We start from the raw sequence: 24326 nt of genomic DNA, 5'->3' as shown, positions 1-24326 counted from the left end.
CACGGGCCAACGGCGACAGGCGGCAGGCCCTGCCCTGCAGCACCCCAGGCACACTTCAAGTGGCAGTGGCAGTGCAGGGCGAGTACTTTGAATCCACTGGACTAGCAGGATAAGCTCACACGGGACCCAGCTGAGTGGCCAGCTCCAGGCTTGCATACCTGAGCTCACACAGGCCTTGGGGGCACACACGTCTCGCACACATCCACGTGAACCCATGCCGCCTGAATTGTGTCTGGGCAGTACACAGAGCCAGACCTAATCCCGCTCACCCATCCCCGGTTAACGCCCAGGGCCACACTTCCAGGACACCCCTCCCATGCCCACCCACCCACACACACCTGAAGAGCACGTCTGTGAGTAAACATGCCCATGAGCACGTGGGCCGTCCCTCCCGGTCTGAGAACACATGCCACGAAGCCTTGGCCCTGCACCATGCCTGCCCCAGCACGCAGGCACGCCCATGGGGCCACCAGGGGTCCATTCTGACCCAGGCACTCCATGTTTGCTTGTGGAATTAACCCCGTCCAGTTTTGACGCTTGTTTCAGGTGACTCACTTGCACAGGCAGCATCTGATGTGAAACAAGGGTCTTCCCTCGGGTGGCGGCAGATCACCTCCCCGGGCCGATCTTTGGGGGTCTTTGAACTTCCTTCAGAGTGTTCAGGTCCTTCACAGACCCCCAACCCGGCACTCCCAGGAACACAGAACAGCACGCACAGTCCTGTCTCAGGAGTGCCCAAACACGTCAGCACCCACTCCACGCTGGCCTGGCAGCCCCACCCCGTCCCCAGCATCAGCTGCCACCACCGCCAGGGATTTGAGTCCAGAAACTCCCAAGGTCCTGGGCTTGGCCTAGTGTTTGTCCCAGTGTGATCCCCAAACGCAGGTGCAGCATGCACACACAGTCACCCTGGCCGTCCCCATCGGATCATGTCACCCCTGGCTTGTAGCCCTCCAGCCACCAGCACTGCTGGGGGGACGAAGGCCCCTCTGACTGCAGCTGCTTTTCACAACCTGCCCCCACCCCACTCTCCACACACAGTAGATGTTCGATTAACCAGCAGCCAAATTCTGAGGTCTCTTTGTGTTTAATCAGACAATATGCAAAGTATTTACAACCAATTCTAGATTCCCCCCTCCCCCCGAGCCTGGGCCATGGAATGTGGGACCCCTAGGCCCTGCCCAGAGCCAGGGGTCCCCTAGGCCTCTGCATAGTCATCTGAAATCTACAAAACACTGTTTTAAAAAAAAATAGGACAGTATTGGGACAACTTGTACAAAGGGCCTTGGGCAGTTGGAGGAGGAATTGGGAGTGTGGGGCAGGTGGGATGGACAGGAAGAGACCTGGGAAACAGACTCGTGTAGAAGGGAAAGCTGAAATTTCATAGGCAGGCACCACGGGGCCGCCTTCCCCACTGTCAGGGCCTGGCTGGCTCGAGAGCCCCTGGCAGCGGGAATGTTATTGCTATGGTGGGAACAGTGAGTGGAATGTACCACATGTCAGGGGGGGCATTTTTTACATGTTAAATATGGACACACATGGAGAGACACACACTTACACACACACATACACACAAGGGCCCTTGGCAAGATCGCACAAATCACCAGCTGCCCATTTTACATATGGGCACACCAAGGCCAACAGAGAAGCCACATACCCTAAGGCTGAACAGCAGAGCCAGGGCCACTGTCTCCTGGCAGCTCACCACAGAAGCCCTGTGACAGGGTCGGGACAGGAGCTGAGCAGCTGCAGACCATGGCCACACAAGGGGCAGGCGCTGTAGCTCAGAGAAGCAACAGGCACCCGAGGTCACGCAGCCCCTCCTGGCGCGGCAGTAGGCATCTTGCCTGCTTCAACCCCAGCCAAGGCACTCCTCTCCCTCCTCGTGAGTGAAGGGTGCCAGCTTGGAGGAAAGCAGGGGCCGGGGTTGAAATGCTCAGGACAAACTGGGGGAGGAGGCCCTGGGTTCCCTGGAGGCTGGGACCAGGGCCTCGCTGCCGTAGATCTCTGACTCCTACTCCCTGCCTCTGGAACTCGGGAGCAGGCACCCTTTCATGGCTAGTGGCTCCAAAAACCCCAAACCACCCATGTTCTGATGGGGTCTCCCCACGCCTTCACCTGTGGCGCTCCCCCCCAGCTCAGCAGCGCCTCTGCCTCTGTCCCTCCCCTTGACCCAGGCAGGGCAGCAGGACTTTGCTCTCTAACCACCCGGCCCCTTGGCCCTGGGCTGCCCATCTGTCCGTAATGCCTCTGAGGACAACTCTGGGTTCCTGAGGAAGACGGAGGGAGCACCAGGTGCCATCGCACGCCAACCGGATCAATCCCCTCTCCAGACTCAGCTTCCCCATGGGCAAAATGGGAGGAAGAAATCAAAGATCTCCAAGGGTGACTTGGGTGGACGGAGGGCAGGGCTGGGAGTCCTCCCCACCCACCATTGCCAAGTCACGCCAGGCCTGGGGCTGTGCAGCCTGGCAGCCTGGCAGCCTGGCAGAGGGGTCTGGACCCAGCAACCTCCACCCACGGGTGTTCCAGAAAGAGGTGGCGAGGGGCAGGGTGGCGAGCAGGCGAGGCTGGGCCTATCACTCCTCTTTGGAAAGGCTCTTTGGCCAGCTCTGGAGACAGACCTGGGGGCATCAGTATAGGGAGGGGACCAGGTAAGTGGAGCAGATGGAGGCTAGAAAAATGGCGCCCAGCCCCAGCCCTTCTTCCCAATTCCTCCTCCAGGGACGGGCAGAGCTCAGGAGGGAATGTAGACAGGAGGCAGGCGGCCAGGGCAGGCGCTGGGCTGTGCTGGCCTTGGACCCGTCCTCACGGGCTGCACCAGGTCCCAAAGCCCTTCCATGTCCCCAAAGACAGAGCAATTCAGCCCCGCAGACGCAGCGGCGGTGGGCAGGCAGAGGGAGGCCAGAGCCCCTGCAGGGGCCGCCTGCCCAGGATGGCAGCTGAGAAGCAGTCTGGGCCTGCCTGCTCTATAGGTTCTCCCCCGGCTGGTACTGGGGCTCGGTTGACGTGAAGTAGTCCTCCAGGAAGGCCTGCAGGTACTCGAAGGTGGGCCGCTCCTCAGGCTCCTTCCTCCAGCACTGGCACATGAGGTCATGCAGCGACTCGGGACACTCAGGCGGACAGGGCATCCGGTAACCCCGCTCGACTTGATCCAGCACCTCACGATTCACCATCCCTGTGGGCAGAGGGGGCATGAGAAGCCTGGCGCCAGGCAGGAAGTGGGCAGAAGATGACAGGGACGGGAGCTTCCTGCCCAAGACGGCAGGGACACGACACGGAGAGGCCCTGTCCCCAAGGCCAAGCCCCAACCCGGAGAGAACCTAAGGTCAGCTGCTCACTTTCTGTCACACAAATGGGGAAACAGGCCCAGGACTGAGTGGGCTTACCTAAGGCCATCAGGGCCCAGGGGTTCGGGGACCAAAGACAGTCATGCGGATGCTTCTCACCAGGATAGGGCACCCGTCCCTTTGTCGTGAGCTCCGTCAGCAAGATTCCGAAGGACCACACGTCGGACTTGATGGTGAACCGGCCATACAGGGCGGCTTCTGGAGCCGTCCACTTGATGGGGAATTTGGCACCTGTGGGCGTGGAAAGGTCAGGAGGGTACCACACGTCACCACCACCGGCACCGTCCTCCTCTCCGCCTGGCAGATGAGCAAACAGGCTCGGCAGCGTGGCCCGCTCACCTTGCCGGGCCGTGTACTCGTTGTCCTCGATGAGCCGGGCCAGCCCGAAGTCAGCCACCTTGCACACCAGGCTCTCCCCCACCAGGATGTTGGCGGCACGGAGGTCCCGGTGGACATAGTTCATCCGCTCCACATACGCCATGCCTGAGGCGATCTGCAGGCAGAGCCCCGGGAGCCTGGCTCAGCAGCCACCCAGCCTTCCAGGGTCATGGGCACATGGGGTTGTCATCCCAGGGTGGACAGCCTACTCCCTGCCCTCCCCACACCTCTTCGGCAAACGAAGTCAGACTGCAATAATGGCTGCTGCCGTGAAAGGCAGGACCAGTGCTCAGCAGGGGAAGGTCCAGGCAAAGGGGAAGAGCATGGCAAAGGCAGTCCTGAAGTCAAGCCCCAGCTGACCCGCGGACAGATGCAAGCCACCTCCTGCCTGCTTCCCAAGCTCCCTCTCTGAGCTTCAGTCTTCTTCAAATGGGAATAACAACTAATCTCTGTCTCCTGATTCTGATCAGGATCAAGTAGAAAAGGTGGCTGTTGAGCTCTGCCCACAGCAAGCAGTAATGCGTTTGCTGAGTGACTGAATGACCTTCATGGGGAAGGAAACTGAGGTCTCATAGTCAGTCAGTGATTCCTGATGTCCAGGTAAAGTCCTCTGTCCAGAACCACCACTCACTGCACCTGTGGGTGGTTCCGGCAACGTGGGGAGAGGAGAGTGTGCAGCAACCCATGCAGGCCTCCCAGAGGGGGCGCTCAAGAGGTTGGAATGGCTGAGCCAGGCAGTGTGGGAGCTGGAAGGTGCAGGGGTGTGGAAGCTCCCAGGCTGTGGGAGGCGGGAGGGGCCTGCTCACCTGAGCGGCCATGTCCACCAGCTGTGGCAGCCGCAGGTACTTCCCGGTCTCCCCCTTGAGAAAGTCCAGCAAACTCCCTGGGCAGAGAGAGACAAGCTGTAGCCCCTGACCTGCCTTCCCTGCACCAGGAACGGCAATTCCCAGGCCCTGTCCAGGGATGCTGGCCTGCGTGAACCAGCACAGCAGGTACTGCGTCGCCCTGCTTCTGGAGAAGTCTATTCCACACCTGTCACTCAGCAAGCAAGCAGGACGGGAGGATGTCCCGCCCTCTGCAGGTGGGTAGACTGGGCTTCTGCACACCAGGTCCTGCCTGGTGATCAAAAAGGAACAGGCCACCAGCATACACGATAAGGACAAACCCCAGAGGTAAAGGGGACATGAGCGAAGTTCCCGAATATACACAAGCCCACTATGACAGAAAGCAGCCGGTGGTTGCCTGGACTTAGGACTGGAGGGCATCGTCGGCCAAGGGGAACGGGAGCCCCCTGGGTGCTGGAGACACCCAGACTGTGGTAAGGGACATAGAGCGCCCCTGGGTTAAACACTGAACTGGGGGCTGGGGCGTGGCTCAGTGGGAGAGCACTTGCCTGGCACGTGTGAGGCACTGGGTTCAATTCTCAACACCACAAATAAATAAATGAATAAAATAAAGGTCCATCAACATCTAAAAACTACTTTAAAAAAAAAAAAAAACTGAACTGGCTGGGCACAGAGGTAGGGCCTGTAATCCCAGCTACTCAGGAGGCTGAGGCAGGAGGATCACAAGCTCAAGGCCAGCCTCAGCAACTTAGTGAGACCCTGTCTCAAGACAGCATTTTCAGAGAGAGGGGGTTAAGAGGTGGCTCATCAGCAGGGAGCTAGCACGTGCAAGGCCCCAGTTTCAAGGCCAGTACCAACAACAGGAAATGAGGGTCAAGCCGGGGATTTGCCCCGGGCGTGGGTCAGCTGGTAGGGCAGGCGCTCCCTTTTAGCCCAAGAACAGCCTTTGGCTTTAGAAACCAGCACTGAAACAAAGAGAGAGGGGCGCGGCTCTGTGCCACCACACTGAAGGGGCTGGCTCCAGGTGGAGGGCGGCTGCCGCCCGGCCGCCACACAGCCTCACCCTTGCTCATGTACTCGGTGACGATGTAGATGGGCTCCTCGGACACCACGGCGTAGAGCTGCACCAGCTTCTCGTGCCGCAGCTTCTTCATGACCTGGGCCTCCTGCAGGAAGGCCTCCGGAGACATGGTGCCGGGCTTCAAGGTTTTGATGGCCACCCTCGTGGTGCCGTTCCAGGTTCCTGGGGAGGCACGCAGGCTGCCTCAGCGGAGGTCCCAGTCGGGTCGCACAGGAAAGGGACCTGCCTGCTGGTGCCAGCCTCGGCTTGGCTCCCGAGTCACGTGGCAAGCCCTGCTCCTTCTGAGCCTCGGGGTTCCCGTGTGTGCAACGGGCACAAGGACAGAGAGCTCCTCCCAGGACTGTCACAGGAGGAAGCAAGCCTCACGGAAGAGCAGCTGCCGCCAGGGACCTGGCTACTCCGCACGTCCCCAAACACAACGGTGGCCTGGCCCAAGTTCCAAGTCAGCCCCTCCCACCCGAGCGATCAGCACAGCCAAGGGGCCCCGCCATCAGCCAACAGTGTTCCTGGTGGGGACCCACGAGGAGGCAGAGCTGGTGCAGGGACCTCTGAGGCCACGTGGACAAGAAAGCACCTCTGGAAAAAGAACTCCCAGAAAGCCAGGCAGGCCCACGCGGGAGAAGCTGGCCCCCACCAGGGAGGCCGAGGGTGTTAGTTCCCTTCCGTTTCCTCATCTGGAAGACGAGGGTCCCCTGGGCCGCCCTGTGGGGCTGTGGAGGATGGGGTGCCCTGGGCCCCCCAGGGCTCAGTGAACAAGAGCCCCCGACCCAGATCGTCGGGGTTCGGGCGTGGGGCCGAGGACAGCTGTGCTCCAGGACTTTAGTTGGGTTCTGGCCCCGCCAGGCTGGAGGCTACTTCGTAAGTGGCCCTGGTCCATTCCTGTCACCAGACCTGGATTCCAGAGCTGGCTGTGCCTGTGGCCCTTCTGGCACAGGCCACCTGTGATTGGCCCGCAGCACTTCATGTGTCCACCTCGAGCACCAGGGAGAGGCGGGCTCCCTACCCATGCCACCACACCCCAGGCAGGACGAGCTTCCCAGGCGCCAGGCAGCAGGCGCTGCGGGTTCATCCCAGTTTCCTTCGGCTCCGCTCTGGGGTCTGCCCTGGAAGCAGCTTCCCTTCCACCCCTGCAGCTCAGCCTGGACCTGCCTCCAGCTTCTAGCCTTCTGTCCTGGCAATGTCTCCCAGCGGGGGCCCTCTGCTGCCATCTGAAGGGAGAGGGACCAAGTGACCTGGCATCCAGGAGAGACCAACAGACGAGGGCCTGAAGCCGCAGCACAGCACTCAGCCCTGCCTCTGAGCCTCTGGGCGCAGAAGCCAGCTGGCAGGAGAGGGGCCTGGGCCCTGTCAGGGCTGCACAGAGCTTGTTTCAAGGACGAGCTTGCCTCATCTCCAGGTCAGACAGGAAATCACTAACAGGCTAAGAACACGCAAGCCCTCGGCTCCCAGCCCTCCCTCGGTGGGCGGGGCCTTCTCTTCCGTGGCTGAGAGCGAACGTGTGCACGCCCAGGGGCCAGAGTTCCCACACAGCCCCACAATGGCGCCCTCATCACCAGCCCCATTTTACAGTCAGAAAGACTGAGGCTCTTCAGTCTGAAGACCCCCTGCCCAGACATGAGGAGGTCTTCGGGAGGCCCCATGTCCAGCCCTGGCGGCTCCTGGCAGACAGGTGCCAGGTCTCTAGGGTGTCCTGGGCACAGAGAGTCTGGCCTGCCCATCTCCTGTGGGGCCCAGCACTCAGGGCTACACCCAGAGTGGTAACATCCGCCACTGGCGGAGCTCCACGTTTAAACTAGGGCCACATTGTTCAGAGGCAGCTGACGGAAGGGGACCCAGGGCACCTTGAGCTGCCGCACAGGATGGACAGAGGCCTGGTCCCCAGGTGGTACCCTCCACCCCAGGGGTCCCGCTCTCTGGAGGTACGGGCTCTCCTTACCCATCCACACTTCCCCGAAGCAGCCCTGGCCCAGCTTGACCTCCAGCCGCAGCGACTCGCGGGGGATCTCCCAGGCGTCCTTGGCCAGGCCCTGGGTCTGCGGCTTGGACGTGGGGCACACAGTGGTGAGGCGGTGGCACAGGCCATCGGCGTGTTCTGAAGACAGACAGAGCGGAGCTCAGGTGGGTTTCCCTGGGGCCTGCCCATCCCCATGTACGTGGCCTCACAACTCGTGTGCACAGAGGCGCGGGGGACACGCGGGATGCCCTGGAAGAAAGGCACCTGCACATGCCCAGCCCCAGGGCCCACGATGCTCTGCTCAGCTGTTCAGAGCCCATCCCTTCATTCACTGGACCTGAAGGGTGCCAGGGACCCGGGGGCGGCAAGTGTGGGGAACCTGCCACAGCTCGACGCCTGGAGGGCCAACACCACCAAAGGGATGGAGAAGCGCGGTGGATGTGCATGTGGGGGGCAGGAGGGCTGGCGGACAGACCCCAGGGAAAGCGGCTATGGGCCTGGACCTGCGGGGGGACCCAGGGAGGGCACTCCCCAGAGGGCAGGGCCCAGGCCCAGCCTGACGCAGCAGCTCCTGGGGTGGAGAAGCTGCACGGAGGTGGAGGCAGGGAGCCGCAGGTTGGCCGAGCCTGTGCACGCCTGTCACCACTCTAAGATCACAGGAGAGCCGGAAGGGTTCGACCTAGAGAACAGAGCTCAGCTCGTCCCCTACAGCGGTGGCAGAGGTCAGTGTGGTGGCCTGGTGGCCGACCTAGAGGAAGGTGGGAGGCCCAGGTGAGAGGAGGTGGCGTGAGGTGAGCAGTGGACCGCCCTGCATGGGCACCCGGTCTCCGGGTAGGCGGCCGCCATGGCGCCCAGCCCCCACGCCCTCTGGCTCTCTGGCTCTCTCCTCTGCAGCTCGGCTGGGCTGCAACCAGTGTGGCAGCCCCCTCCTCTCCCAGTAACCGGTTCAGACCGGTCCGGGAGTGGCGAGCCACCTACCCCAGCCGCCTCCCTCCCAGCTGCTCAGAGCAGCCCCTCCTCACCAGCCAGCTGGGGGGGGGGGTCAAGGAGGGGCGGCGGCCCGGCTCACTGGAGTAGTAGGCGACCAGCTGCTGCAAGCTGTTGAACTGGGTGCGGGAGGTGATGTAGAAGCCCCCGCTGTCCAGCTTGCGGATCTTGTAGTGCTTCACATTGAGGCCTTTGGCGTTGTCGAAGTCGGACACCGAGAGGCAGTAGGCACCTACGGCAGGGCCCGAGGGAGAGGCAGCCATGACCACCCTGCCACCAGCTCCACAACCAAGGCCCCAGCTCTGCTCTGGGCCCAGTGCCGTGCCTGCCTGACCCTGGAGAGAGAGGGGCCAGGTGGACAGCCCTGTCTCTCAGGCCTTGCTCTGGGCAGCCACAGAGGCACAGCCAAGCAAGCCAAAGAACACCTGAGCAGAAGAGGCCCACCCCAAACCCTGGTCCTGGAAGAACTCAAACCCGGGGTGTGCGCCCCAGCTGAAGCTCACCCTGTGGATCGGTTTCCTCCTCTACACCCAAGATTAACTGGGAAGGTTCAGTCAGACCACGTTCAAGGGCCTGGCACACAGTAGGCACTCAGTAGGAACCTGGTACACCCACATGGCTCTTTCCCTGCCTAGCTACTCCCTCTCTGGCTCTGCCCACATGGGCTTTGTCTGTGCCCAGCCCCATGCTGCTTCCCTAACACCAGTCTTGGCTCAGGCAGAACAGGTGGCTGGCAGAGGCAGCGGCAGCCCTGGAGGGAGACCTTGTGCTAGGCGAGGCCCACAGGATGCCAAGGGCACGCTGGGATCCTCCCTGCCCTCCGCAAGCCTAGAAAAGCTTCTGGAGGGAAGAGCTGCCTCCTGCCCCTGGGCTGACTGGGAGCCCCTTAACCAGAGCCAGTGGAATGCTGGAGGGAAGTGGCCTCACTGTATGAGGCTGAGCCCCAGAAATGGGACTCAGGAGGAAGGTCAACCCCTGGCAGCCTCAAGTGGAGACTACAATCCCACACAGAAGGGAAAATAAGGCCCAGAGAGAAAAGATGACCAGCCTCAGGACACCCAGTGACTCAGGCACAGAGCTGGGACTCCAACCATACCCGAGGGTCAGCCATGGCTCCTGCAGGTGGCCCAGGCTGCATGCACACAGAAGCCACCAGCCTGAAGCTAAAGCCCGCTCTGACTGCACGGCACATACTGGCATGCCCATGCCAAGAGGCCACATGGTCACACAGGTCCGCGCTCCCCAGGGCCCCGGGCACAGGACAAACCCATCACAATTCACTCCCACGTAGTAAAGCACGGTCCCTGCCACCCCCACAAGCCGAGAGCTACACGGGTGCCCCACAGGACCGCTCCCAAGCCCACATGCAGGACCTGATGCTCAGCTTTCCCAGCTCCCGCTGAGCCCCAGGCCCACAGGAAGCAACCCTGCTCGGTTGCCATGGTGACAGGGCTCCTGCAACCCACTTTCCGAGGGGCTGGAGAGAAGGGGGATGATCTTCACTCTCCAGTGGGGGAGGGTGGGAGAAGAGCCCAGCCAGGACTGTGGGGGAAGGGCAGTCCCAGGGGCCCTAGAGGGGAGAAGAGGGGCCTGGGAATGAGTCCTGCGTGTGACACAGACCTCCCGACAACTGCATCCATTGCTCTTTTGAGAAACTGAGGCCAGGGAGGCCAAGCCTCATCTCTGGCTGTACTTCTGGCCACCCCAACTGACTTCATGTTCCTCAAATACACGTCCCTGACGTCAATCCCACTGTTCTCTCCGTTTGGAGGGTTCTCCCCCACACCCCGCTCCGCTCCTATGCATCTGCAATGCCCAGCTCACACCACCAGGAGAAACTCATCCCCGCTGGCCAGCAGCAGAGACCGTACCTTTCGTGGTCTCACTTTCTCGCACCAGGAAGGTCCCTCTTGGGTTCTCTGTGTTGAGCAGCAGTCGCTCTGACTCCCGCCTGGTGATCTTGCCAAAATACCATCTGGGGTGGGAGGGATGAGAGCGATGCTAATGATCCAGACTCCTGCCACCCACGGGGCCGTCCCTGGGATGTGGCGGGGCCAGGGCAGCCAGACCTCTCTCCAGCCGAAGACTCGGCTGGGACAGAGGCGATACTCACTCCTCAGCCTGGATGGAGTCAGAAGGCGCCACATAGTTGCTGGGGATGTAGCCAGTCTGTCCCGTGCTGAGTGAGTGGGCCAGCCACCAGTCTCCCTCTCTGAGCAAGGGGAGGAGGAGCAAAGAAGAAAGGGCCGTCATTAGGTGAGTCCAGGTGCCTGCCACCTGCCCAGGTGCCATGCAGGGCCCCTGCAGCCCAGGAAGCACTGGGAGGCGTAGCCCAGCCCGTGTTCCCAAGCGCACCAGGTGGAGCTGGCCCAGACTTCTGCTCCCTGTCAGACGCCACTACCAAAGCTGGCTCAGGGGAGCTTTGTCCAAGCCGGGGCAGGACTGAGCTCAGTCAGCCTCAGCCACCAGGCATTGTCCTGGGACAAGAGGGGAGCAGTTTCCTTTCAGATGGACCCAGCCACCTGCAGATGCCAAGGGCTAGGAGAGGGAGGGAGGGAGTGCCCTTCTCTGGGGCAAGCGACACTGTTACAGAGAGAAGGCTCCTGCCTGAGGTGGATGTCAAATCAGACCTTCCGAAGGCGAAGTTTCCCCAGCCCAAAGACTCAGAAGCCCAATCCTGGAAGCCGGAGGCAAGGGGGGGCCCTTTGGGGGCCCAGTGACAATCTAGACCCTGGCCCTGCAAGCTAGAGCAATGCTTGCCTCTGCTGCAAATCACAGGCCACACCTAAGGGGCCTTAGCTGAAAACCACAGGCCTCCTTCTGCAGCTCACCCATACACAGGGGGAAACTGAGGCCAGAGGGGGCTGGGACTTGCCCGAAGTCACAGTCACAGAGTTGGAGGGACAGGTGGCAGAGTGCCGGTGCCAGGGCATTTTTATACTAACTGGCCCAAGAGAAGGAGGAGGAGAAGGAGGGAGAGGGAGAGGGGGAAGGAGGAGGGGAGAGGATGGGGGAGGGGTAGAGGGAGGGGATAGGCAGGAAGTGCCGGCGGGAGGGCCGGAGGGGCAGGGCAGGGTGGAAGTACCTTTGCAGCCATCTGAATGTGAACCAGGTCTGGCTGGAGCGGGGTCCAGAGACACAGAGGAGGGAGGAACAAGCGGGAGCCCAAGGGGAGAGAAGAGGCAGAGACGGGGCTGTGAGAGGCAGGGTGGCCAAGAGCCGGAGCAGGAAAGCCAGGCGGCGCTGGGCGCGGGCACAGGGGCAGCCACAGAGGCCTCGCGTCCAAAGCAACGGACAGGGGCGGGGAGCGGGTCCACCGGACTGAGGCGAGGCCAGTGGGCAGGGCAGCCCAGGAGCCAGGGCCACCCGCGGTCCTGCTGTGCAGGTGGGGAGACTGAGGCCAGAGAAGCAAGGGCCGCCCTGCGCCCAGATGAGGAGGCTCCTGGGGCCGGGTGGGGCCGGGCAGCCCTGGGGCCATGAGGCAGCGCCCCGGCCAGGCCCCGAGGACAGCCTGCCTGCCGTCAGCTGACTGGGCCAGGGGCTGGCGCCTGGCAGCATCCCCAGCCCGTTTTTAAGATGCAGGGGCGGGAGGTCCCCTCCGACCTCAGGGGCAGGCATGTGCCCCACACCCAGGACTCACTGGTTAGGCTGAGGCTGGGCGGGAGGGTGTGGGTTCCCTTCTGGATGGAGAGGCAGGGGTGGGACTGGGCGTATGGGCCCGTCTGTTGTGTGATGCTGTGCTCACCTTGCTCAAGCCCACCTCAGGGAAGAGGCCACCAGGCCCCAAATCTCCACCACCCCCTGTGTGGGCATTTGCATTTTTCTTTCCCCATTTGACCCTGGAAATCTCCATGAAGGAAGGAAGGTGAGGCTCCAGCCCCCAGCTGAGGAAACCAGGGCTCAGAGAGGGCTGCCCAAGCCAGAGCAAACCAGCACTTTCTTTGTGGAGTTGGGGAAACTGAGGCACAGAGAGAGGCAAGGACTTGTCCAAAGTTACAAAGACTCAAATCATAGGGAAGAGCTGAGTTCCTCCAGTCCAAAGCCTCCACCTCCCCAAAGGGGAAAACGAGCACAGAGAGGGCAGTGACACACCCAAAGCCACACAGCGAATCAACGGCAAGACAGGGATGAATATGAGGGCCCCTGAGTGTCCACAGCCAGACACAACATGCCCCCTCAGCCTCTCAGGGGCCTCAGAAGTCAGTGGAAGGCACAGGAGGCAGCAGCAAGAGCGGGGGCAGACTGGCCTGGCCGTACCAGACTGGGCCAACGCCCAAGGCCTAAGGTCTAGGGTCTGAGGCTACAAAATGAGGCCGGAGAGCCAAGTCCTGGGGGTCCCCAGGTGCCCAGTGCAGAGGAAGGCTGGCAACACCTGCCCTCAGCAAGCAGAGCTCCCAACTGCCCACACTGGCCCTCATGGGAATCTGGGTTCAGTTTGGGGTCTCCTCACAAGCGCAGGGCAGGGCAGTTTTAGTATGGGGTTCAAGGTCCAGGACTTCGCCGCCCAGACCCTAGTGGCGTCTGAGAACGTTAGCTCCAGAGTCAGTGGCCCTGGGCACCAGCTGCATGACCTCGGCTCCTGCACGTGGAGTCCCGGGTCTCGACTTCTGGTCTGTCGGTTGGGGACAGCCGTGCCGCCCGCTGAGAAGGCAAACCACCAACACAGGCCTCAACAGAGCGGCTGCTGACACGCATGAGCCACGTGCGGCTTGGCTAAAAGGTAAGACAGCATTGACCCCTCTCCTCGGCGCCCGCCCTGCTCCCTGAAACATTCCACACCCAAGCTGCAGCCAGGGGCGGCGGAGCACGCCTGTGATCCTGTACGCAGGAGGCAGAGCAGGACCATCACAAAATGGAGGCCGCCAGGGCGACTCTCTCCAAGTAAAAAAGGGCTGGGGACATAGCTCAGGGGTGGAACGCTACTGGGTTTGATCCCCAGTACCAAAAAAAATTAAATTTAATTTAAAAAAAAATAGTTCCAGTCTCCAACAAGGATTTGCTGTGTGACCCTGGGCAAGTAGCATACACTCTCTGGGTCTTATTTCTGACATCTGTAAAGAGGAAATAATATTTGCAGACCCTCCCTTGCATCAAGCTGGGCTCAGAGTACACTGAGATAATGATCATGATTACCAGATGGACCTCAGTTAGCCCACCTGCCAAATGGGGCCATCCATTCCTATCTTCCCATGTCAAAAGCCTGAGAGATTCAAACCTGCCTCGGGGGCCGTGAGCTAGCTCCGCCTGGATGGATCCAGCCTGGTGAAGGAAACCAAACCTGGCAGCGGAAGAAACTGCAGCACTGGTTGATCAGGCCGAGGCCTTTGCTGGCCAGCCTTCCCTGGGGCCTGGTCCTCATCAGATGGGAGGAGAAGTGTTGGACAGGAGTCCCTGCACTGCCTCCTTACACCACCACTGCTGCTCACTAGCTGTGTGACCTTAGCCAACTGATCTCACCTCTCTGAGCCTTAGGATCCTCTTTATGGGCACTAATCCTTGTGTCCAGTCAAGTTGGTAACATCCAGCACATGGAGGCTCTGGAATCTGGAACATAGGTCAGTTTGACCAGTGATACTAACTTGCTTGGGCTGTGGGACTGGTCAGACATACCGTGGGGACTGCGGACAGGCTGGGCAGCTAAGCAAGGCCCAGCCTGAGAGGGACAGGCCCAGGGCTAAACCAGCCAGAGCCCAGGTAGGGGGCAGCAGGACAGTTAAGCCTGCAAACCCTGGGACCTGGGTCCTGGTCTGTGGGGTGAGGGAAGGGGGAGGCCGGACAGGCCCCTGGAGGATGTGGAGGCAGGTCCTCTGGGGCTCTGAAGTCCTGAGCTGCCTGCCCCAGAATGCCCAGCAAGGAAGCAGAGGTCAGTTGAAGGGCGTTGCCAGGTGGCATCTGCTGAAAAGCCCCCAACAAAGCTGCTGGAATTCGGGTGTGGGGAGGCCAGCTCGACTGTCTTCCAGAATCAGACCTCAGGCCCCAGCAGGCCTCCTCAAATCCAGGGCCACACAGCACCCAGCATACTAAGGCCTGGGGCCACTTGGCACCAAGATCCGAGCCCCAGGTTGTCTGCTGCGTGAGGACCCAGACCAGCCCTCTCCCTCCCCAGACACCCAGCCCAGCCCCCAAAAAGGGCCCCTGCCGTACTCAGAAAGCCAGCCTAGGCCATAAGGGACTCTGAGCCTCAGCGGTGGAAGAACACGCAGGGGGTCCCTGGGGGAGGTTCGAGATCCCAAAACCTCACATTTGGGTGGCCCATCTTCCACCAACCCCCCCTCAGTCCCTCTATCTCTGCTCTTCCTCTAATGCCAACTGTACCGCCGCTCAACTTCCAGGCTGGGGTTGGGTGACCACTCAGAGGAGGCCCCGACCCAGCAGCCCCGCCACCCAGGGCCCTCCAGGACACCCAGGGGCTTCCCACCGAGGACACTCCGCCACTTCCAGCCCTCCAGGCAGCCCCCCACCCCATCCGAGAAAGGAGGAAGAAGGGAGGGAAGGTGCCAAAGGAAGGAGTGGGGTCGCTCTCTGACCCTGATGAAAGAGGCAGACTCAGTGTCCCAGCCTATCCGCCCGCACACCTGGGTTCCAGCTGTGACCCCGGCCGTGACCCCGGCTGTGGGCTAAGACGCCTGGCGGGGACCCCGTCCTGAGGCATCCTCCCCTGCAGGAGCCTTTTCCCTCTGGGTTCTGCTGTGCTGCACACCTGAGACCCTCCTACGAGGACCACGGGCTGGAGAGCTGGCCATTCTGCCTAGCACTGCCTCTACTAGCTGTGTGACCTTGGGCAAGTCATTTCATCTCTCAGGCCTCAGTTTCCTCATCTGTAAAATGGAGTAAATAAGAATTCCCACTTCACAAGACTGTGATGACACATAAATAAAACAACCCACTTAGGTCACTCTGTGTAGGCCCTGGCTTGCACAAAGCGCAATGTGAGCATGTAGTCCTGGGGGTGCCTCTGCTCCAACACCAGCTGGGCACTCTGAAGAGCTGAGCGGCGGGGACGGAGCGCCAGAATCGGGCAAACCAGAGCAGCCCCGAAGGAGCTCCCATTTGGGGGAAGCAGATTCAAACAGCTAGTGGCAGAGAATGAAGCCACACCCAAACTACGGGGCTGGGGCACAGCTCAGGGACTTGCGTGGCCTGTGCAGGGTCCAAGGTTCAATTCCCAGAACCGCAAAAAGCAAAACCAAAACCAAAACCAAAAGGTCTCTGACGTACTGAGGTAGGGGGTGGGAACGGGAAAACCCCCACCTGCCAGGACAGCGACTTTGAGAAGGAGGATGTCACAAGTCCCAATCCCGGCCTTGTGACTTGGAGCCATGCGACCTTAGACAAGGGCCTTCACAACTCTGAGCCTCAGTTTCCTCATCTGCAAAATGGAGATGCCCTCTCCCCATCACGACTGCCTGGCAGGGCCAGAGAAAGGAGCAGATAGGAGGGGATGTGGGTGAAGACTGGCACCTGGCGCCTGTTTCCTTTCGCCTCACAAAGAAGCCAGTCCTGCCCTTGACCCTGAGGGATAGACGGGAGCTTGCCGCGCAGAGGCGGGGGGCAGGGTGCTCCAGGCAGAGGGAACAGCATGCACAGGGAGACACACTCAGGGACGGTGGAAATGCCCCCCTCCTTCGCCAGGCCTTTGAGGACACTTGGAGATGGATCCTTCTCTACCCTCCAGAACCTCCCACCACCCACAGCCCTGCAGGCCGAGGCCCTCCAGCCCTGCACCTCCCTGAGGGGCTGACACCACCAGCTCCACCTGCACACGACTTCACTGTCCATCCCAGTCCCTGTGGGTCATCACCAGAGGCACACCACAAGGCCAGGATGTGACCCCAGCCCACCCTCTGCCTGCCCCTTAGCTGGGGCTGGGGCCACAGGCCGGCTCCCAGACGCGCTCTGGCCCCTCGCCATGCTCTGGCTCCAGGAAAGAACAGACAAGGCCTTCTCCACCCGGGCCCCCTGGGCCAGCGCTAGACCCCGCATGCAGCCTGCGCTCACTGTGGGCTGAAAGGTCAGAAGGGGGACGGGAGAATGAACAGGAAGGGAGGGGCAGAGGCGGGAGGCCAGTGCCATGGCAATGGAGCACACCCAATTTCAGTCTGTGACCTGCTCAAGCCAGGGTGGGCACAAGGAAGCTGGGAAGCTTGAGCAGTGGGGACAGCCGAGGGCCAGAGACCACAGGCAGGGAACCTGGGGGGTGGACGCACATGCAGACAGCAGCACCCCAAGCCCAAGCAAAGCGCCCACCCAGCCCGGGCCCATGAAGTGGGTACACACCTGACATCCACCTTCCTCCTAAGGGCCAGCGAGAGAGAAGCGGAGAGAAGGAGAAGCTGAGAGGGCTGGAAGGCGCAGACAGGGCCCAGGATGGCCAGGGGACCCCACTGGACTGCCCAGGGTTCCAAGGTGCTGCTCCCTGCCGGCAGCGCCCGCACACAGGCGGGAATCCCACCTCCCCGCGGGGGGCCGCAGGACACGGGGCAGGGGCACTCACGTGTTGTTGACAATCTGGAGCCGCTCCCCTTTCTTGAAGGACAGGTCCGTCTCTGTCCTTGACTCGTAGTCATAGAGGGCCACAAAGGTGGTCACTCCACCTGCGGAGAGGGGTAGAGGTGTCGGACTAGGGGGGCCTGCAGGCCGGTGGGAAATGCAACCAGAGGAGTGGGGCTCGTCCTCCCCAGTCACCAGCGCTCCACCGGTGGACGCTGGCGCGTGAGCTGCAGTCACGGCACTCGCGGAGTCTGTGCGCGCCTGTGGTGCGGGTGGGGCCCATGCATCCTCCAGTCTCAAGTATTGGGCTTCAGGTGGCGCTGGGTGCACCTTGTCTGTGTGGTGTCTCTGTTGCCCCTTACTACTAGAAGCTCCCCGGAACAGGCATCTGTTCTGTCCCCAGGCCCCAGCTCGCAGTAGGTGCTCACAAAATAACTGGCTGAAGGAGCCAGGGAATTAAGGGCCCGACACCTGGCGTGGGAGGGGCCGCTGTCCCTCTGCGGATCCGGAGGGAGCCTGGCTGCAGATTACCATCCACTCAGAGGTCCGGTGCCCCCATGTTAAATGACAATCCCTGCTCCAGGCACCCTTCAGCTCCCAGCAGTTCCCTCCTGCCCTTTGTCTCGGGGCACCAGAAGCTTCCAGGCAAGTGAATGAGTGTCTGTGGGTCCGTTTGTCTCGCGTGGGTGCGTGGGTGCCCGAGGGGTACGGGCTCTCCAGGCGTCTGCGCATGCACCTGTGCATCTGGACACCCAAGACCGCGGAGTGTCCGGTGTCTCTATGGGCACGGTGTCTGTGAGTGTCGCGGAGGTGTAGACCCCCGGCATGTGTACGTGCCCGCGGCGGGAGTCTCCAAGATGCCCGCGCTCTGCCGCGGCCCGCTGACTGCCGGACCCCGCGGCGCCAGCAGAGGGCGCAGGGGCGCACTCGGGGCCGCGGAGTCGCAGCCGCCCGGGCCTCCGCCGCCCGCCCCGCTCCCGCCGCGAGGTGGCAGCCTCGGCCCGGTTCCCGTGCAGCCCTTGCCTCTGGGCCCCGCGATAGTCTGCATGTGACTCTCCCCGACCGGGAGCGCACCATGCCTGACTGGCCCCGCAGCGGCCCACCCGGCCACGGGGACTCCCCACGGGGCCTTTCCCCTCCGGGGCGCGCGGCCAGGCAGCCGGGACACTGACCGGCCAGCGGCCCCGCCCTCTGCGGGGAGGTGACGGTGTCCGACGAGTTGAAGCCCCCGAAGAGCTTGGGCTCGGCGGCCGCGGGGGCGAAGGCGGCGCCCGGGCCGCGGTGGCCGTCGGCGGAGGCCGGCTTGCTGGGCGTCTGCGAGGCGGGGAAGGCGCCACCCGCCGCGTGGGTGCCCTCGGCCGGCTCCAGGCTGCGGCGCCGCTGGCTGGCGTCCTTCGGCTTGCTCTTGTTGCTGCCCATGGTCCTGGCTGCAGACGACAGGACCGCGGTGGAGGAGCGGCTGGGCGCAGGCAGGGCGCCGCACACGCACTCACAGATGGGGAAACTGAGGCCCGCGAAGGGGGCCAGCCTCGTGGGGTGAGATGGCCTCAGCCCCAGTCCCTTATACTGAAGATTCCCCTAAAGAGCTCCTTGGGACAGGGTCAGGCATGGAAGGAACACCCCACGATCAGAAGCCCTGACCTCCCCACCTCCCCCCGGCCACGGTTCCAGGCCCTCTGTCATGTCTGTGTCCCCAGCACCTGGCGCACAGGAGGGACTTGCTTCAGGTTTGTTGAACAATTACACGGCTGGCTGGCTGAAGTTGTCTGACACCGCGAGGCGGGGAAAGGTGCTAAAATAAAATTGCCATGGAGGCGGCAATCCAGGGGCGGTTTGGAGAAGACGCCTGGAAGCCACGCCAGCCGCGGGGCCTTTGCATGTGCTGTTCTAAGAAGGCTCTTTCCTGACCCTTCACCAAGGTAACTCCTGCCTCCTTCAGTTCTCAGTTCAATAGTCACCTCCTTAGGAAAGGGTCTCTAAATTCTTTCACCAAATTAAGCCTCCCTAATTTGTGCCCCTCCTTGATTACATGTGACCCCTTTTTAAAATTTTTCTGGGATTATGTGATTTGGGTCCTGGGTTTTTGTCTGTCTTGTTGGCTGCTGTGCTCCCAATGCCTCTCTAGCATTGGGTGTGGCCCACACGCAGGTGCTTAATAAACAGCTGAAGGAAGTAAGGCCCAGTGAGGAGTCCGGGGTGAGGACACTCCTGTGGGAGGCCCAGGAAACCCTGGAGGAGCCAAGGGGAAAACTCCCGGTGAGGGGCCCTGCCTGCCTCCTCCGCCTGTCTCCCACCCCGCCCGGCAGCCCAGCCCCACCCCAGCCGTCACCTCACCTGGTGGAAGGCAGGGCCGCCCCAGAGGATCTGGGAAGCAGCCTGGGGTCTCTGCTCAAACACCAGGTACGGAGCCCGCGGTCTGGGACTTCGGAGACCCTACTCTGCCTTTCCAGGCTGTGTCCCCTCTCTGGGCCTCGGCGTCCTCATCTGCAAGCAGAGACAGACAGACTTCTCAGGGCTGCGAGGTGAGGAGAGACGCCATGCCGGCCTCACCTTGGGTCACTGCATCAGGCCCTGCTCAGGCGGCAGCCCCACTGCAGTGTTCTTTCCCTTCCAAGCCAGCCCTGGGGAGGGCGGAGCAGGCACTGCAGGTGCCCAGGATGGGCCCTGGAACTGACCCCCAGGTCCAGGTCTCAGCTCTGCCTCTACTCAGCCACGTGACACAGGCCTAGCGCCCTGTGCCCCTTGGCCTCCGTAAACAGTGGGGTGCTGTGACCAGCCTGGCGGTGCAGCACCCTGAGCCGCCCTGCACATCAGCTGCCCTGCCGTGATGCTGGACGCACCGCCCAGGGTTCTGATGGTGCCCCAGGGTGCTGATGGCCCTGCAGTGCATCTGGAGTTTTCTCTGAGAACCCACAAATGTGGAAAAGTCCCTTGACGGTTTGGGACCTAGGGCAAGGCTGCCTGCCCACCTGCAGTGCAGGACCCAGCTATGACCCCTCCCGGCCACAGGCTGCTCAGCTGCACAATGGGGATGAGGCCTGCATACTCCTGGGGACCACCCGCTGACCATATGGAGCTGAGGAGGCCCTGGGGAGACCAACTCCAGTGCCCAAGGGGTCACCAGGCCTCCCAAGGGAGAGGCCACTGACTTGGGGACAACCCATTCCACCGAGGTCACGGTGCCCATCAGCCCTCATAAAGCTGGCGAGCCAAGGGAGCTGCTGACCAAGTCACCACAGCCCCCTGCATGGCAGGGCCCACTTGCCCACTCCCACCCTCGGGTGGCCAGGCTGTGGTGGGCTGGGCCTCCCTTGCAGAGTCCTCGATAATGGTGTCCGGGATACGTCAGAGTGGACTGTGGGAAGGGCAGGAAGACATAAAACCTCCGAGGCCCTGCACCTCGAGTACCGACAGCAGGCCACTCAGACACGACCATGACGAAAGCAGGTCCCACGAGCACTCTCCACTCGGCTCCCTGCAGCCAAGAGGGTCTGGCACCCACGAGGGGCTCTGGGAATACCGCAGGGCACAGAAGCACACTTCCGCAGCCTGCTTCCTCTGGCCAGGGCCACAGTATGGGGACAGAAGATACTCCAAGACAGCCAAACGCCCCTGAACCCACACCCTGCACGGCATGCACCTTGCTCTAAGTACTTGGCAAATACGGACTCCTTGAATCCTCACAGTCTAGGAGGTAGATGTTAATAGTGTCCTATCATACTGATGAGAAAGCTGAGGCACAGAGAGATTGACAAACTTGCCTGAGGTCACACAGCACTGTGGAGAGTAAAAAGAAGGGGAGGAAAGAGGACCATACTGGGCAAGCAGGAATAAGGGCTGTTCAGGGGGTCCTCCTGCCCTTATGGCCTCTCACGTGGAGCAGCCAGACGCCCCGGATAAAAGGGAGTGAGCACCCCAGCCCTGCTCCTAGAGACAAGGTTTGGGCCCTCAGCAAGGCAGAATGTTTGAGGAAGGACAGGCCCATCTAGGGTGGGGGCCTAGTCTCAGCACAGATGCCAGGACGCCTGACCCTCAGCGATAACACCCTACGGAAAGCCAGCACTCTGTCCGCTTCCCCAGGACACAGGTTCTGCACCCAAACGCAGAGTCACCATGAGTTGCCCAATGGAGATGGGCCACCCAACCCAGCTCGTGCACACTCTGAGGTGGAGACGGCCCCTCGGGGGCGAGGGGAAGCAGTGGGAGCCCTCCTGGGGTGCCTGCAGAGCAGCTCCTGCCCACGCTCCCAACTCTGCCCGGCGGGCTCTCCTGCAGCTTCCACTCCGCCCCAGCACTGGCGAAACCGGTCCTGAATGGACTCAGCCCCTCCCCTGAGCCTGCGTCCCACCTCCAGGCCTGTCACGGGCTCAGACCTGGCATTGCAGGGCACCCTGCCCAGCTCAGTCGTGCGTCTGATATTTGCAGGCACCTACCACGTGCCAGGTCCTAGGCTGGCTCTGCCTTCTGGAGCCCAGGGTAGCTCCTGACCCCTCCATCCCTCCGGCCAGGGCCCTGTCGTCCTCGGCCCTCAGCCTGCCCTCCTCCCTGCCACCAGCCCCATCTCTGCAAACCACACAGCTGGAGCCTCCCCTGCTCAGCTCTCTCCACGGAAACCAATAAGAAGTGTCCATCAGAGGGGACACCGGCCTGGTCAGCCAGGGGACACCTGTGCAGCCCTCAAGAGGAGCCAGAGCTCAGCATGGCTGACAAGATGCTCAGGAGGTGACGAGAGGACGGTGCCCCTGTGTCACAGGGCTCTCGGGAGGGCTGAGAGGAAGCCTACGAGGGTGTCCTGTGGCACCACCCGGCAGGTGGGAACTGCCGCTACTGCTGTCACACAACGGTGTGTGCGCGTGCGCCTGTGTGGACGCACATGTGCTCTGGAGAAAGTTCTGGAAGGATTCCAAATACTTCACGATGTTTCCTTCCAGGAGCGTAGGCTGGGGAAAGGAGAATCCTTCTCACTCTATATCCTGTGTCAAATGACATTTGCGAATTGCTTTGTCATTTTTTCTTTAACGAGACTTTAAAACACATTCGAGCATCTCCCATCTTCCTTCCCCTGTGGTGCTGCCCTCTCTGGCCTGTCCTCTCACCGCCCAGCCCGACCTGGGGACACTCGTGCACTCCCACCTCCTGGCAGACACAACTCCTCGCCCCTGCCCCAGCACCTACTGATGACCAAGGGCAAGCCGCCTTAGGTGCCTCTCAGCATCGTTCTCATCTTCAAAATGGGGACGTTACCATCCCCGCTTAATTTAGATTAAACATAAGCCCTTGGTAAACAGCACACAGCATGGCCCATGGTCATCCCTGTCACCAGAGGACAGGAGGAGCAAGGCCAGAGGAGGTGGCAGGGCCTTGAATGACAAGCGCAAAGCTCAGGACATACAAACGGCTGATTCTCAACTGTCCCGACAACATAAGGTCCCAACCATGTCAAAGGTGGGACCAAGGTTCAGAGAGGCTAGAACCCGGCCTGAAGCCACACAGCAAGGGTGTGCAGCAGAGCAGCACTGGGCGCTGGCAGTTCCAAAGAGGCATCAGGATGCACCTCTGGTGCCCTGCCCATGTGCTGGCATAAAGCCTGCTGCCCAAGGGCACACAGAGGGCAGAGTGCAGCCCTAGGCACTCCTGAGAAGCACAGGCATCCAGGAGGGGCCAAAATCCAGGCCAGCAGCCAGAATGCCAGGAGCAGGTGCCAGCTTGCCACTTCCCAGGCACACAGCCTGGTGGGGGGCTCTCCGCCAACCCCTCTAAGTGGGACTTGGAATGATCGTTCCTACATAACTGCTGTGGGAAATCACAGGATGGTATTGAAAAAGCACCCTGCGCCAGGAAGGGCTGGATAAATCCCAGCCCCGCTGTCCCGCTGAGCAAGAGCCTCCCGGCCCAGCCCCTCCCGCCACCCCACTCTGCGCCACACCAGGGCGCGGCCCTGAGGACTAGGCTGGGAGCTGATTACCAGGGAAGGCCTCAGAAGCCACTTCCCCGAGGGAGTCCAGAAAAGAAGAGCCGTGGCCCTGGGCTGAGTGTGTGCCCAGCCCTAGTCCCCAGGCGATGGCATCTGGAGGTCAGGCCTTGGGAGGTAATTAGGTCATGGGTGGGACTGGTCCTCAGGAACTGCAGGAGACCAGCGCTGGCCTGCTCTCTGCCATGCCAAGAAGACGGCCGTCTGCAAACCAGGAAGAGGGCCTTGTCAGACTGACTGCCAGCACCTTGACCTTGGACTTGCCAGCCTCCAGAACTGGCAGAGGGCATCAAGGAGGGGCCAAAATACAGAAATTAATATTCAGGGTTTTGTTGTGGATATTGTTCTGTTGTTCTTGTTATACATAAATCTTTTAATGAATTTTTTAACTGACACATAAAAATTATACACACATATGGGGCACCATGTGATGTCTCGGCACATGCACACATTATATAACGTTTAGCTTAGATTACACACATCTAGCTCCTCAAACGTTTTTCATCTCTTTATAGTGAAAACATCCAAAATCCTCTTACCTAACCTTTTAAAAATATACAGTATGTTGTCATTGTCATTATTCTCTCTAGACACTCTCCTGTGCAGAACACGAAAACTTCTCACTGATGTTTAACTATAACTTAGTATCCATGGATCCAACTAAATGTTTGTTGTTTAAGCCACACAGCTTATGGTATTTAGCTACAGCAGCAAAAGTAGACAAATGTGCATGCCAATGCAATTAAGTCAGAAAAAGAAATAGAATAAAATGGATTTAGAAAAGAGAAGATTATCATCTTCAGATGGTATGAATATAGATCTGAGAGATATGAGAGAATTACTGGAAAACCATTCAACAAAAAGCAAATCAAAATGGGCTGGGGTTGTGGCTCAGTGGCAGAGCACTTGCCTAGCATGTGTAAGGCACTGGGTTCAATTCTCAGAACCACATATAAATAAATAAAATAAAGGTACACCGACAGCTAAAAAAATATTTTTTTTAAAAAAGCAAGTTAAGCCGGTCATGGTGGCTCATACCTGTAATCCCAGGAGTCTGAGGCAAGAAGATCGGGAGTTCAAAGCCAGCCTCAGCAAAAGCAAGGCACTAAGTAACTCAGTGAGACCCTGTCTCTAAACAAAACACAAAATAGGGCTGGGGATGTGGCTTACTGATCAAGTACCCCTGAGTTCAATCCCTGGTACTTGCCCCCAAAAGAGCAAATTAAGGCAGCAGGAAATTAAATTGATATCCAAAGACCAATAACATACC

At 60.7% G+C, this 24326-nt stretch overlaps 1 protein-coding gene across 4 annotated transcripts in view; it reads right to left on the bottom strand.

Moving 5' to 3' along the window:
• Nucleotides 1-1074: 1074 nt before the first annotated feature.
• The window catches only part of SRC (SRC proto-oncogene, non-receptor tyrosine kinase), a 46727-nt gene continuing 23475 nt past the window's right edge, over nt 1075-24326 (bottom strand). For 2 of the 4 annotated variants that reach the window (XM_079128248.1, XM_079128247.1), the window contains exons 2-15: nt 19420-19569; nt 18258-18512; nt 17090-17189; nt 16873-16890; nt 11681-11713; nt 10709-10807; nt 10467-10570; nt 8678-8827; nt 7591-7746; nt 5637-5816; nt 4535-4611; nt 3690-3843; nt 3450-3581; nt 1075-3178 (exon numbers count right to left, since the gene is read on the bottom strand). In XM_079128248.1, coding sequence (XP_078984374.1) covers nt 2970-3178; nt 3450-3581; nt 3690-3843; nt 4535-4611; nt 5637-5816; nt 7591-7746; nt 8678-8827; nt 10467-10570; nt 10709-10807; nt 11681-11713; nt 16873-16890; nt 17090-17189; nt 18258-18504 — 1659 coding nt within the window. In that variant the 5' untranslated portion in view covers nt 18505-18512; nt 19420-19569 and the 3' untranslated portion in view covers nt 1075-2969. The remainder of the gene's footprint in view (nt 3179-3449; nt 3582-3689; nt 3844-4534; nt 4612-5636; nt 5817-7590; nt 7747-8677; nt 8828-10466; nt 10571-10708; nt 10808-11680; nt 11714-16872; nt 16891-17089; nt 17190-18257; nt 18513-19419; nt 19570-24326) is intronic. The other 2 variants (XM_079128249.1, XM_079128250.1) reach the window with 2 other exon arrangements.

The sequence above is a fragment of the Sciurus vulgaris genome (genome assembly GCF_902686455.1).
Source record: "Sciurus vulgaris genome assembly, chromosome: 2".
NCBI classification, from domain to species: Eukaryota; Metazoa; Chordata; class Mammalia; order Rodentia; family Sciuridae; genus Sciurus; species Sciurus vulgaris.
Note: the sequence above shows the minus strand (reverse complement) of the source record. Positions and strands in the feature narration are given on the sequence as shown.